The following is a 15,748-nucleotide window of genomic DNA, read 5'->3' on the forward strand; positions in this document are numbered from 1 at the left end:
ATTTAAATCACTCTGCTGCTCTTTGGCCGCTTACTAGCACTTGTAAAGCACATTAGAACAATAATGTTCTTGTCAGTGACATGGTGATTTGCCTTGCAAACCTCACAGCCTGGAAAGTCAGCTTCAGTTTTGCAGACAGCTTGTAGAATACACTTATTGAGATGTGATAAGTAACCTGCCTTTCTTGTCCTCTGCCTCAGCAAAAAGAAGAAACAAAGCCCATGAAGTGCCTGCATAACATCTGCACGTGTTGAGTGGGAAGCTGCTCCTTTGCCAACACTCCTCTCTGTTAGTCTTACAGGGAAACAGACACAAGCACCATTGTCAGAGAGGAGCTACATGATGCATATGCATTGATAACAGGGACTTGGAGTGATGAAATGACTTTTCAGTGGCAGCAGTGCACTTGTCTTCCCTTCTATGTGTACACAGCATCCAGCCCTGGAGTAGATGAAAGCAGTGATATTGCAGTCCATGGTATTAGCACCCAGGTGGAACAGAAGTTGTAAATCCAGCTAGCAATGTGTGCAGGATTGACTTTTGATGTTGCTTAGTACAAAAGGAGGCCTTTTGCACTTTCAGTCAGTTCTGCCACCAGCTGGGAAGGATCATTTGCTTCAATTCAGGCTTGCTGAGACCGGTGTTGTATCTGGCACAAAAATGTGAAAGAATTGGAAAAACAACTAATGTCTTTCAAGCCACAGGGAAAAAAAAAAGCACCCAAGGATTCACAGATGACTTTGGCTCCTTTATGGGGTTGCTCTGAGGTGATTTGCTCTGTGAGTGAAGGCCTGATTTGCTGGTAGCATAGGTCATCAGTCCATATTCTCTGATGTGGGCATCAAAGCCACAAAATACACCTGTTTGTGCAAAACGAGTGAAAAACAACAAACAACCAATCTGCATTTTAAAAAAAAGTCCTGAAAAATACCTTGGCATAAGGCAGAAGTTATGACCTGTGAAGAGGCTTTGTCTTCCATGCTGGTCAGTCATGTAGCCTTGGCATTTAAGTTTTTAAGTCTTTTGAGTTTTTAAAAGACAGAAAAACTTTAGGTATTTTAAGTTTCATTTACTTGATGCTTGGAGCATATCTCATTTAAGAGAGATTGTACTCCAGGATTTGTGATTCTCTTTCAATGCATGTCGGCCCTGCAGTAAGCACATTCAGAATCATTCCTGGCTAAATTATTTTGCAGACCCTTTTTCCATCATTAGCTAGTACTTTACCACCATCAGGCAGCTCTTTTTCTTGAGTAATTACATTTCTGTGGAATTCTCCTTGTCAGGAATACAAGTTGCTAAAACTTGTATGGTAGAGTTCACACAGATTTACTGTGAAAATGGGCAGGTGAAAATTGTACAGTAAGATTTAGTAATAAAAGTCATTGCCAGCGGTTGTGTCTTATCAACTGAGAGTTCGCAAAAAGCCTGCCTGATTGACAGGGCAGGGAGAAAAGCTAAAGCAGAGACTTCTGCTGGAATCTGCAGCTTAACTGTAACAAGGTGACCCCAGCAGAGCAGAAGACTCAGGGATGTCTATAAACAAGCTTTTCTGCTTTCTTTCCTTGTTTTTTCACACTTTCTTAACTGTTGATTCATTAGAAATCTCGCTAATAGTCTTCTCTGTTTCTCAGCAAATTATTTTATTAAGTAAAAATGCATCTGAAATCTCTATCTGATTTAAGCAGAATCCATCTATAAATGAAAAAATATTAAGATACCATTCATTCTAGGAGGTTTAATGTTGTTAATTAAATGGTGCAAGGGGAATATTTCTTAATAAGAACACTTAGTAGGGGAACTACTTGGGGTCGTGCAGAATAGCAGTAATGATGTGCAGAAGTTAGGACCTTACACAAGATGGATTGTTGGAGTTCCAAATGGCCTGCTAGTTCCTTCTGCCTGGAGCCATGACTCAGTGTGATACTGCATGGCTTGAAGCCAGCCCCAAAATCAGTACCTGCAAAAGGGCACTTTCCATGCTCAGTGCCTGTTTCTCCACCTATTCAAGGGTACATTTAGGAATCAGGGAAATCAGCCTCATTTTTAGGATCACAGCACTTGGAGGGAAATGCAGTGAGACATGCTGTGTTCTTTTCTGGATGGGAATTGGTTGGAGTTCCCTGAAAACCAGGTTGCTGCCGTAGTTGTGTCTTAACATAGCAGGAGAGAGGAAACCTCCCTTACTTTCCTTGTGGAGTCTCATTTGGGGAGGTGAAGTGGTTCTGCAAGAGAGCCACTGTTACCTTTCTGACTGTGTCCTGCTGCCAGAGTCACAAAGGAGTAATGAGAGTTACAAACCAGAAGCTGCTTCAGAGAGGTACAGAAGAGTGAGCTGGCCTTACCAGCTTGAGGAGTAGAAGAAGAGGGAGTGAGAGTTTGAGTTTGGATGGGACTTCAAAGGGTCATTAAGCCCCAAACTCTTTCCACCCCAGAACAGATCAGCTCAACCCATATGCACATCATTCTGCTACTGAGATAAAAATTAGTTATTCTATGAGAAACAGTTGCTTATGCCACCCTCTAGTCAGTGATGGATTTGCAGATGAGATTAACTGTGGGGTTTTTCAGGTGTGGCCAGTCCCAGACTTCGAGCTGAAAATCCGAATTTACTCTAAATTTTGCTGTCGATGGTATTAGTTTATTCTGCTGGTTTCCCTGGTGGCAAAGCTAGGAAATAGATCTGCCCAGGCATGTTCAGATCATACAGGCTGTCATAGTAAAGGCTCCTGATGCTTTATATTGGGGTTGTTTATTACAGAAGCTGTGTACCAACAGCTGGGGGTTTTAGATTTTCCTATTTGTGTAGAAAACTTTTTGTTTCTTCAGAGCAGACGTATTACCTCAGGATATTTACTCTGCATGTATAGAAATCTTAGGCTCACCTTAGAATATTCTCATTTCTCAGGGCTTGTTTTTTAAGTAAAAATCTGCTAGTTTGAGAAAAAGCACACTGTGTAATATATTTTGCCTGTAACACTTAAGGCCCAGCATGGTGAACCAGGAAAAGGGCAAATACTGTCAATGCTGATAGGCCACATCTATCCTTTTCCTTTTACACATTGCAACAATGTCTTTTTCCATTAAAATCAAACATGGACTGAGCAGCCACATGCTAGGATTCACCAAATGGTATTTAAAAAGATGTGTATTGTGACTCCAAGGCAAGTGGCACAAAAGCCCTCACACCATGCAGGCATTCAGCATGTTTGGAGAAACTGACGTGAATGTAGCCACAAGCTCCAGTTTTCCACTCCACCCGTGGAGTGAGGCTGGGTGAGCTTGTAGTGGAATTAAATGTCTGCCTAGGAGTGTTTCTGACTCTTTGTTAGGTAGAAGTTTAGAAATTTTTCTGATGGTGGTCAGTGTTGTGGGATGTGCAGAGAACTGTGAATATCCACCCCTTCTTCTCTCTTGTATGTTTGATCTGGTTGTATAATCTGTCAGCATCAGCACGTGTTCAGTGGCCAGCTGTGGTGCCAGAGTTCATCATGAATGTGGAGATAATTAAAGAGTCTGGAAAACATTTTCAGGATAAACACTTTCCATTTTTATCTTTTGCTATTTGAGAAACAGAGACTCAAGTGCAGCCTTTAAATCTTTTCTTGCTGTATCCTAATGTTTCAAAAGGACTTGTAATTTTGGATCTTGACTTGGAAACAGTTTAAAGGCGGCTGATTTTCCATGGCTGGGAGTGCTGTGCTTCCTGACTAATCAGGCTCTTTAGACATGTCTTAAATTGGGCACCGAAATACTGGATAGACAAGAGCAAGCAGTTGACTTAGGACAGCTCTGTGGGGATTTAGGCAAAGACACTTTAACACGCAGCTCTGATCCGCTCTGAGTGTGCACACAGCAAGTTAACGCTCCTGAGCAGACAAGAGGCAACTGGTTAAGGCACAGTAAGTCAATCATGTGAAACCATTAGCCCATGCTCAACCAAGTGATGTGCTCCAAATGATTAGCCCCTCTGAAAATTGTAGGCCTGTTATATTTCAACGTCAAGAGAGTCTCCTGCTGACACTGAGAATGGTTGACATAATAAAATCTTTCTTTCAAATACAGTAAAATTCATTTGGGCTTTCCATTCTTGATCCAAGTCCTAGTAGGAGTCTCCATTGACATTAAATGTAATCTGTCCTCACATCTAAGTTGCTGATTCTACAGCTGCTCTGTAACCTAGACGACCTCTGTGGGGTAAAATAGGCAGAGAAAAGTGGGTGCAGGAGCTGTATTTTCATACCAAGGGAATGGGCATGTTTCTCATGAATTTCCTGTCTTGTTTGAGGTTTTTCTGGGGGTTTTTGTTGGGTTTTTTTTTTGTCTTCTGCAGTCAGACGACCATCCGTCCTGGCAGTGTAAGCACAGTCCTGGACTACCTAACACAGTTAGAGCTGTAGCCAAACTAAATCCCATCTAAATGCTGAATTCTCGAAGAGAAAAGAAACCTGATTAGTTTCCAAGTTTTAATTTCTTTCTTTTGGAAGTATTATTGCAGAGCTGAAAGGAAGAGGTTCTTTAGTCTATTGCTTAAATAATGCTTTGAAGTTTGGTCCTTTGCCAAATGCCTGTTGACAGTAACATCAGTGTTGGTGCTCACTGGCATCATGTATTTCTAGAGAATCTTTAAAAACTCTCTGAGCAGCTTACCACGACTTCATTAACATTTGATTTCTATCTAAATGAGGAAGAAATTATTCCTGTGTCTTTTTTATGGTGGGAGCAGTAGTTCAGTGATTTACCTACCATATAGAGACGAATCCCCAGTCCTGGTAGAGATCCCAGGAGTCTAACAGAGAGGTCATCTCTTTCTTTTTGACAACCAGTTTGACATCACCTTATGTTGCCACCATTTCCATACCTTCTCATTGTTCACGTAGTATCTTTCTTCTGGGAAAAATTAAACGATAGATAACCTCAGGGTTTCATTTCACAGCTATTTCATGTAGATGGAAATCAACATCACTCTTTTTCCTACCTTATAGTTATTCCTTCTTTTTTTTCCTTCCAATTTTAAACGAGGAGCTTTATCTGAGGTGTTGAGATTTCTTGTATTCTTATATTCTTATATTCTCTCACTAGTAGCTATGACATAGTCTCTAACCTTTTCTCTTCTTTTTGTCCTCAGGAAACCCACTGACTGTGGCCTGCAAAGCTTTCTTTGGATTCAGTGGAGAATCAGGCCCCATGATCTACTGGATGAAAGGGGAGAAATTCATAGAAGAATTAGAAGGTCACATTAGAGAAGGAGAAGTCAGGTACTTTTTAGGTTATGTACTGTTAAACTTATTGTTTGCCCCAAAAGCCTGTTGGGTTTTCTTAACAGGTTTTTAATTGAAAGTGAAAATGTTTTTCTGTCTGAATAGTGATTAATGACTTGGAGCCAGGGCTCTGTGATTTGCTCCCTCCCCTTTCTAAACTCTAAAGACATAGAAGATAAAGACATAGCTAAGGGCCTGAAAATCTGTTATCAAATTCCCCTGGTGGGTGGTAGCTGAAGGGTCTCTCGAGTGTTCCAGGGGTTGATTTTAGCCCTGCATGAAAATGGTGCTGCCCAGTGCAGCTGTCCCATGTGGCAGTCCTTGGCAAGATGACATTCATTTCAGCAGCAGTGTTCATCTTGAAGACGAATGGTCTCCTGTCAAAGCCACCATACTTTTTCTCTTCTACTGCACGTGCTGTCTGTCTGTGATGCAGCTCTCAGTGTGCCTTAACCAGGACTTTCAAAGAGCAGCATTTGTTCCTCCAGGCTTAACTCTTAAGGGAGAGAAAGGAGTGGCTGTGTCTGATATCCAGCTTGTGCTTGGCTTGTTCCAGGTGCTGGTTATCATTTACTGTACCAGTTGTAAAGAAAACACTCACTTGTATCCCCATGAACTTCCATGGAATTTGCACTTAACAGAATCATCTTCTCTTCTTTAATAATTACCTGATTATTTTTCTTTGAGCAAAGACTAAACTATGGTTAAACTATGGAAAAAAGGGGTCCCAGCTCCAATAGACACAATGAATATAGCTTATAAAGAAAGCCTAGGTCTTTTCACCTTCCATTGCACATTTTTTTGATCTCATATCTGAGTTGTTTGTTTCTTGTAAAGGTAATTTTGGAGAGCAGGCAGAGAGAGGTTCCTTTGCTTTATTACTTGATCAATAATTTGAAGTTCAGCCATTTAGCCACTGGTTATTAAGATATACTAAAATAACTGACCTAACATTGCACCTTAATTGCACAAAGATGAAATTTATTTTATATTGCCACTGTACAGTCCTCTTTTGGGCTTCTGACCACAAAAAGCAATTATTGGAAACTTCTGCTATTGTAAGTAACCAGCACTTAATGACATTGTGTCCTCTCTGGTGTGGGTATATATATATGAACAGAGTGATTTTGGTCATGTTCTTCCTCTGCATCAGAAGGACAATTTGAATTTTGTATCTGAAGAGCATTCCAGCTTTAGCACAGTTCAAAACTTTTCCTTCATGTGCTTTTATTAGTGAAACTGAGTTTGAAAAAGCTGTATTTGTCCTTCATTGTGCCATCTCATTACACATTCATGTTTCAAATTAATATGTGACAACTCTCTCTTCTCATTCCATTAAAATGCTTTGACTCAGTTTGCAGACCCCTCACAATTCAGTGAATCTTCTCCTCAGCAAATCTACTTATCACGTACCTAATCTCCTGTGATCACAGCCAGCATTAAAAAGAGCATTTAGCAAAACCTACTGCATCATTACCAGCAGTGCCACAGCCCTTCCCTTTTTTGATTTAGAAGTAGCTGTGGCAACTGAAGTGGTAACTTTTTGCAAATGATTCTTTCTCAGTAAGAGCTCTTGTTTATGTGTCCCATTACAGGTGTGCTGCTTTAGGGAAACTAAGCAGCACTAATCATTCTGACAGTGCTCTGAGCCAGCCCACACCTTCCACCCAGTCGTATTTATTGTTGTATTTAAAAAATTGTCTAGTATGCGTCAAATTTGATGAGCCACGTTGAACTTGCTGCTTAAATGCCTTTTCCATTAGTTTACTTCTCTGTGGTGTTACCAGCATGTTTCTGTTTGTGTTGAGAAACTAAAAGTAGTAGGGAATTGTTACAACCAGACCGAGATACTCCAGCTTTCATTTGGAGAGCTTTTAACATTTTAACCCTGCATCCCCCATCTTAAATCAGTTCACAAACTTAGTAGCATTCTGAATTTTTGGTGCTGTCCCTACCCTGGACCGTGCCTGTCTGTTGTGTTGCTGGGTTTTCTGTGTATGCTGAGAGTTCAGGTTTGCAAATCAATGCAGTGTGGGAGTACAAACCCCCCATCCCTAGTTTGCATCCTCCAGTGTGCATGGTTAGCAGCCACTGCTGTTATGAAAGCACTGAAACAAGGGTGCACTTAACTTGAGCATTCCTGTTCAAATCAAACCTATGGAACTGGGGTTTTTTTTGTAACCACACTTCACTATGAGTAATATTTGTGTAGTTCTGGACTTCTTGTAATTTATTAGACCTTGTTCCAAAGCCTCATAATAAAAAGCAACTAATCAGCATTGCAGGACTCAGAGGCAATGACCCTCTCCCTAAGCTGCTTCCTTGCCTTCCCTTGAAATAAGATCCCCAGGTGTTAGACATGCGTGGGGGGAAAGGAAAAAGAGGCTTTGCTTGCCAGGTGGGCTTTTCACAGCGGTAATAAAAATGTCATGTAAATTGAACCAGGGCTATTAAAGAAGGAATCAGAGTCTTTAAGCCTGTCTTCAGTGTTGTCAGTTGTACCTAATTATCAAAGGAGCCCACAGCAAATTTCAACACCATCTCTCTGCCGTGGCAAAGTATTTTCAGACATAAATCTTACTCTCCCAGCCACCTATGAGTTGCTTCTTTTTCTTCTTCAGGCAACACTGCCAAACAGTTTGCAGTTGCCTCATAATGCACATCTTATAAAGTATGTTTGTCCTTGTTTTTTCTGTCTTGTCCATTTCTAGAGTAGTAATAGTTTAACTCCTTCTAGTGGCATGAAAAGAGGTGAATGAAGACATTTTGAACGGCAGCTTTATTTCTTCAGATTAATTTATCACCCACAGAAGTAAACTGATGGTTACAAAATGCTCAGACAAGATGAGGTTATGTTGTGTTTTGTTAGAAGGGGGTGCTGAGGGCGGGAGACAGAATTCCCACCACTGCCTGGCCAGTGTGCTGGGTACTTGGCAGAGAAGTATGGAAATTACAGACCTCTCCTGAAAAGCTTATACTGCTTAAGTAGACAATTTCTGGGCAAAGAATAAGAAACATGATGCAGGAAAGTGAAAGGGAAGATCATTGTGCCATGTTGCCAGTTGAACTGCTTTGCTTTGGAGAGGTACTTATGTACTCACAGGTCTGTCCTTTCATCTACAGCCTATTGTTAAGGAGTAGAAGGAAGGCAGTAGAGTTCATAGCCCTGTTCACTGTCCACATCCTCAGCTATATAAGGAATGAAAATATCCTTTCTGCTAAGTCCCATCTCACATGCAGGTTAGTAAAGGTTTGGAAGTAATGCCTTGGTCTTGCAAAGAGACCCAGGTGAGGCTTTCTTAGGGCCTTTACATCTTTGATCATACACAGCCTAAAAATTTTAGGAAAATATGGTCTCAAAGGAAAAGTCTTTTAACTTCAGATTCAACTTAGTGCACACATGCATTGGAAAAAATATGACAAAAGATTTGAAAATCCAAACTGTTGGATCATTTTCAAAGAAAACATTTGTATTCTGAAATGGCACTTCCCTTTTTTAAAAATTCATATTCTTAACTGAAAAATATTCACTAGACAAAATGTTTTGATTCAGCTCAAATAAAATGCTTCAGCTTGAAGAAAAAGAAGGCACTGTATTGTTTTTACTTCACCCACCTTTTCTTTCTCTCTTTCTATCCTGTTTGTTGTGAGTTGTCAAGTGCCATTGATTTAGCAATGTATTAAATGATGTAATTACTCTTAGTTTGTTCAGCAAACCAGAAAAAGCAAGCTATTATTTTCTCAACTTGTGAGAGCTGGCATGTGTTGACAGTGTCGCTGGTGAAGTTTCCCCCATTTCAGACAGGGACAGAGCTTCATCTTCGGGGTGTGCAGAAAATGCTGTTGGACCTGTAAGGTCTTACTTGTTACTCTGTTCCTTTTCTAAACCAAAAATGCTGTGCTCAGTGTTCTCTGAACCAACCACAAAATGCAATTAATTAAAGGCTGTACACATATTGAAAAAATGTAGGTGACCAGCTGTGTATTTCCAGGCAATAATGAATCATTAGCTGTAGAGTACTGGTTAAAAGAAAAAAGAAGAAAAACAAAAAAGCAGGAATGAAAGGTTCAACACCACCAAGAGCATTCTATGCTTTACTGCCAGCATAATGCTTAAATGTTTGTCAGCATTTTCATGATAGATCCCGTTCTAAAGAGTTCCCTTAGAAGTAAGATAAGTGGAAAAAATTCTCTGTTCAAATGCATATTCTTTGTTTTATGAAAGCTCCTTTTTAGCTGCTCATGTATTATTTAAATTTAGGTTAAGGGTCAGTTATTTTAAATAAATATAGTTTGGATATAGTTCAAATTAACAGTTTCTTTTATTTTAATTGTAATCTGTCTTCATTTTTTTCTGTGTAAAATATCCTGATTATAGGATAAATACAAGACAATCGGAGCATTGACAAAGTGCTCCAGATTAGTGTCCCAGATATCATCTCTGTCAAGGATTATATAGTTCCTTGTGGCAGGATTTGTAGGCCAAAATTTGTCAGGCGTATTGTTTACCAGCAGAGGAGAAAGACTTTCCTGAGTCTTTTTATAGATAGCAGATTAATAGGTAGATGAGAATTGATTTATCTGACTCCCAATTATTTAGGCTGAGTCTGCAAACAGACCAAGCTTTCCAAGGAGGTTTCTTTTCTGACCAGAAATGATGCAAATTCAACTTTTCTTCAATAATTTCACCACTTGGACTCTGGACTAGAATTAAAAAAATTTAAAAAAAAATGAAAAAAAGAACACAAAAAACCCCATAATAAATGAGAGTTAATTTGCAAAAAAAAGATGAAATCTAAGTTTCCAAATGCAACACACACACACATGTTTTTAAACTAATGATTTTCCCCTTGCTTTTTTGCAAGTTACACAGCCACAGTGAAAGAGGCTGAATCGTTGTGGATGCTCTGGTACATCTTCTGAGTTCTGTCAGATCCCACATGCCTTTAGAGGCTGTGTGCTGTATGAAATCTTACTGTAAAGATGTGGTTTATAGCAGTCAGCATTCTATTTTTCATTGTCTAGTGCAATTCTCTCATACTTCTGATTTGTTTTCAAATTCGGAGTGTTATGTGAACTCGCATACATGAGAAAATGTGTGTGTGCATCGGAAACTCCAAAACTCTCTGTTATGGTTTATAATAGAGAAGTTTGGGGTTTGCTCTTTACTGACAAATGTTAAGGTCTCCAGCAGCAGTTTCTGCCCAGAGCGGGCAGCACTCCCATTAGTTACTTCCTGCCCAGTTGCCTCCCTTTGGTCTCTGAAGAAAATATTTCATCTTTGGGGAACCTGGATTTTATTTATACCTTTACCTCACAGTGCTGTAAACAGCCTTTTCAGAGAAAAGACTCACTGAAGTGCAATGTGCAGTGGTGAGTTCACAGGTGTCTGCCAGGGCACCCCACATTTTGTGTTTACCCCCTCCACGTTAAGCAGCAGTACACAAACAGGATCAAATGAACCTGGTAGATTTTACTTGACATTACATTTCCTTTATCAAAGGAGCAGCAACTTTTCCTTGAACAAGTGATAAGCCTTTTGAGAGAATAGGGTATTGTATTTTTAGACTTGATGTCAGCAGCAGAAAACACTTGCATTTACTTTGCATTCTTTTTAATGTTCACACGAGAACAATGACATGAAAAGACTGTACCTCTGGCCTGAAAGTCTGCTAGAACTTTCTATTCCCTTTGTGGGGATTTTGCATGTCTCCTCTGTCCTCTCAGAGGAGCAGAGAGCTCTTGTTCTTGACACTATTCCCTTTTAAAGTCAGGATCTAGCCCCAGAAAATAGAGGAAAGTTACAGGGAGTAGCACAGCTCCTTTTGTTAGGTTTCCAGACTGCATTAAAATGTATTACAATACCCAGCCTTTAAAATACTGCCTTATAATTTGTTCTGTGATGGCTTCGTAGCACATATTTGCTTCTGGAAAATGGATATTCACTGCTTCTTTTAAAAGAAGCATTGTTTTTAGCATTTAATTCTGATGGAGCCAATGTAAACAATCCATATGCAACCATTGCACTCATGGCCACTCTTCCTTTACTTGGTTTAGCTCCTCACTAGACATGGAAGGAGAAAGAGGCTTTTGGTGACCATGAAAGATGCCTCTGAGAAGTCTTTCAGGCAGCATGAATCTCCTTCTAAATCCTTCTCCCGGAGTGAAGGAGCCCAAGGGACACTGTCTGCCTTGTGCTGAGAAATAATGGTTCTTTTCAAAGTCTTCCACCCATATTAATTCAGCTAAAGCAAAGGCTGTATCCTTCCTTTCAGACTCCTCAGAGAACACCTTGGAGAAAAAGAAGTTGAGTTGACATTGATCTTTGATGCTGTAGGGGAGGCAGACCTGGCTAACTACACGTGTCACGTGGAAAACAGAAATGGACGGAAACACGCCAGTGTCCTTCTGCGCAAGAAAGGTAATTCTCTCCACTTCATTATCTGTGCTCTCACCCCTCGCAGCAGCAACAGGTCAGCCAGAGGTCCTGCTGACCTCTCTGAGCCAGGCTGGACTCCTGTGTGCCTGCTTGGAGCTGAAGTAGGCTTGTGTACAGCTTCAGTTTACCACTTGTGAAAAAAAAGAAAATAAAAATCATTAATTGTTCTTTAGTGTCTAGCTATTCAGCCTTGAAGGTGATGCACTTGCTTGGAATACAGTCACTCATAAAGCACCAATATGATCAGTGCGAAGTATTTTGGTCTAAACAACCTATGAATTTGACCCAGAGTTGACTGACTAGGCCAGCAGTAATTGTGTGATAGAGTTAAAATGTGGATTTCTTAGAACGGGTGCCTTGGCAGTGAGGTCAGATGTTCTCGTATTTCTCCACTTCCCGGCTTTATGTTTTAAATGGAAAACTTTAAACTGTCACCATGCATTTAGATTTGTAACTGCATTGAGAATGAAAAACATTGCAATAGGAGCTACAAATTGATGGAGAATTACCCTATCGTGGTTGTCTTGCTTGATACTGCTCCTGAATTGGGAATACAACTACAGACAAGATATCCTAGCAGAAAGGAAACCATTTGGATTTGAATGTGCCAAATTAAAAGGTGCTACTATGTGCTGCTGTTTGGAGAAGTCATTACCGTAAAGAGTTTAACAGTTCCTCATTACAGTTCTTATGTTGTTTGTTCAATCACCTCTCCTATTCATAAGTAGGGTGGCATTTAAATTTGATGGTGATCTCTCTAAGATACAGTATATCAGGCAATACAAAAGCTATAGGAAAAGCAAAGGAAGGTTACACACTCAGGAGAAAGCTGTTATGTGAAACTACAGAGCCCTCAGCACGGGAGATTGACTAAAGAGTTAATACATTGTCCAGATTTCTGCCATCATTCCTGGCTGTAAATTATTTTGCCAAAAGCAGAGAAGAAGAAATGTTTTTGTGAGGCAAACCTGAAGGTGCAGTTCCAGTCCTTCGTGTGTTTTCACTATGGCAAAGCATGTGCTTCTCAGTAGGTTCTGGGTTACAGTGTTAATTGAAAAAGCCAGTGCTCTCCATGGTCACAGATGCAGCAAAATCCCATAGAAGTGTCACCATTTGGAGAAGGTTCAAATACACTGTTAGTACCTGAGCATGCTGCAGATTGACTTTGGAGCGTAAGGTAGACATCACCATGGGACAAATGAACTAAGAGTCAGGTGGAAGAATAAGAAGAGCAGCCAAGGCCTCTCTAGATGGGGCATCACAGTTCTGGAAAACATCCCTAGTCATCAGTTCCCCCTGAAGGCATGCTGGGTGCTAAGCACTGTGTTTGATGGCTATAATCTGTATCAAATGAAAGGTGAGGGAGGTGGGGTATTGAGACAAAAAAGGGCTACAAGGGAGAGGAAACTTTTGGGTCAATGTCCTCTTTTTTTGCTATTCTTTCATGTGACCCACAGGTTTTATGTGTGGAAGTAGAGTATGCAGTCCTGTCAGAGTCAGCTGACAACACCAAGTTGGGCAGGAATGTTGATCCAGCAGATCATTTTACTCTCTACTACACACATACATACATACATACAGGAGGGTAGGAAGGCTCTGCAGAGGGATCTGGACTGGCTGGATCAATGGGATGAGGGCAATTATATGAGTTTCAACAAGGCAAAGTGCCAGGTCCTGCCCTTAGGTCACAACAACCCCCTGCAGCACTGCAGGCTGGGGCAGAGTCACTGGAAAGCTGCCTGGGGAAAAAGGACTTGGGAGTGCTGGAGTCACCATCCCTGAAGGGATTTAAAAGTCATGGAGATGTGGCACTTGGGGACATGGTTTAGTGGTGGGCTTGGCAGTGCTGGGTTAACAGCTGGGCTCAATCATCTTAGAGGTCTTTTCCAACCAAAACGATTCTATGATTCTATGATCTAAAGTGACAGGTTGTCACAACTTTAATTAAGGAGTCTGGTCATCATGATGAAGGATTAGCCTCTTTAGTGCAAAAAGCATTCTACCTTTCCTTCTACTGAACCTCATAAATATACAACTGATAGTTAGTGTATCTATGTTGGCACTGTTAAATGTTCTTCTGTGTGCATATATTAGAATAACAAGCTAGGTTTATTTATAACAAAAAAATGCAGATATTTCAGAGCTCTGCTGAAATTATGGAAGAAGCACTGCTGAATACAGAATTTGGAGGTGGAAAGGATCACTTTGCAGCTACTATTTCATTTCTCTCTGCACTGTGGCTGTAAAAAACTTATATTCCCCTCAGGCATTCTCAATAGTTGATTTTCAAGCTATTAAAGTGTCATTTAAAATAACCACTGTATTTTACTGTGTCCTTTGACTGCCTGTCCCATTGTCCTGTTTGTTATTTATTAAGTTCTTACAAATACTTGACCAAACTTTTCCTTTCTGCAACTTGATTTAATTACTTCTTATCCTAGCTTTCTCCAACTTGGATTTGACTGTATTCATGAGCCAGGAAATACTACTGTACTTACTGACCTGGGACAAGATTTAGAGCAGGACTGGTAGAAAGCTGTTGACCAACACCCCTTTTGCTGTGTTAGTGGTATGGTCCTCACGAATCCTCAGGAGAATACAGGAGTGCTGTCTGCATAGCACCAGGGTACCAATAGCCCCAGAGTACGTGTCATCATTTATGATTATTTTCATTGGGCTTTTTTGACTGAAAAAGAACAAAATCCAGTTATAAACACCCAAAGTTACCAATGCAAAGACAGAATCAGTCATGCTTAGACCTGAATACCACTGTCTGCTGTCACATTCTTCTTTACTGACTTAATTCAAGACTGCATTGTTACTTCTTTCTAGTAGTTCAGGAATAAGTTCTGGGCAACCCTGGGTTTGGTTTGCTTTTATTTTTTGTTTCTGTATGCTGTCCTAGCATATTTGATGCTCAAATTACATGGAAATGCAATATACACCTACTTGTCCCTTAGTTGTGGGAATGGTTCAGGATTCCCTTCAAAAGAATTTGAAAACAGTCCAGTATTTTAGTGGTTGAAGTCTACATAGCCTATAATATAACTGTACTGGAAGATGAAAAGTTTGTCAGGAACTGCAGAATAAAATCAAGCCAGGCTATTAGTGGAAAGAAGCAGTGAACTGAGATAAAAGTAAATATTATGACTTTTGTTCATGATTTATTTCAAGGAGGCTGCCTTTAATCAAGACATGCAGGGAACTAATTTTGGGGTTTTTTCGATACTGATGTAATACTAAATTATGAGGAACTTCTAAAATATATTTGTCTCTCATTTATTGGGTGTTAGGAGACTTTTGCTATTTTAAAGACCATAATCCTCTATAACATGTTGTGGGAAGGTCCTTCTACATTATTTTACAGAATATTATTATTTGCTATTTTTCAGTCACTGTTATAGCAGAAAGGCCAGATTCTCCTCCTTTCTTAATGTTGGAAATGCTGCCTTCCTTATTGACCTCAATGAGGACCACTTGAGGAGGAAAGAGTTAATCAGAGGCTGAGTCTAAGCTACAGTAGGCAAGAAAACTGAACATTCTGGGTTTTTCTCTTTGTCTCCACCTTGAAATGGAATTAAGGAGCTCAAAAGCCTTGTTTTCTTCCTCTTTATGTGTGGACTCTAGAAGAGTTTATGGTGCAGAAGGACAACTACAGGACATGTGAAAGCAGATCAGTTTTGCCTTTTGAGCTGGATTTTGTGGTTTTGCTCAATATCCTGCCGTTCCCCCCAAAAGTGGACACAAGTCAGAGCTCCTATGTCGGCTGCAAGGCTCAGCATTTTCTCTCCTTCCAAGCTGGCAGCTTTGCCATCATCTCAGTTTCCTAGCAAAGAAGATTCAGTGCAACAAAAAAATATTTTTTCCCCAAAAAGTGACTTTAACCAACTCTGTTCTCCATTTGCCCAGATTTATCCCCAGAGCATATGCTAAGCTTTATCATGCAGTGTAATAAAAGTCCCATGAATTCCCTGTGTTCTCACAGAGATTAAATAGCTATTATAGTAGAGTTTTTCCATCTATTAGTCCATGACTTCTTGCCAGCCAG

General features: G+C 40.2%; 1 protein-coding gene across 8 annotated transcripts in view; it reads left to right on the plus strand.

The window, feature by feature from the left end:
• The window catches only part of IL1RAPL2 (interleukin 1 receptor accessory protein like 2), a 368,404-nt gene that overhangs the window by 333,976 nt on the left and 18,680 nt on the right, over positions 1-15,748 (plus strand). For all 8 annotated transcript variants that reach the window (XM_051784226.1, XM_051784276.1, XM_051784285.1 and 5 more), the window contains 2 exons: positions 5,129-5,258; positions 11,537-11,682. In XM_051784226.1, coding sequence (XP_051640186.1) covers positions 5,129-5,258; positions 11,537-11,682 — 276 coding nt within the window. The remainder of the gene's footprint in view (positions 1-5,128; positions 5,259-11,536; positions 11,683-15,748) is intronic.

This window comes from Manacus candei, unplaced genomic scaffold (assembly GCF_025592945.1).
Source record: "Manacus candei isolate 608988 ecotype Guabito, Panama unplaced genomic scaffold, ASM2559294v1 h1tg000003l, whole genome shotgun sequence".
Classification (NCBI taxonomy): domain Eukaryota; kingdom Metazoa; phylum Chordata; class Aves; order Passeriformes; family Pipridae; genus Manacus; species Manacus candei.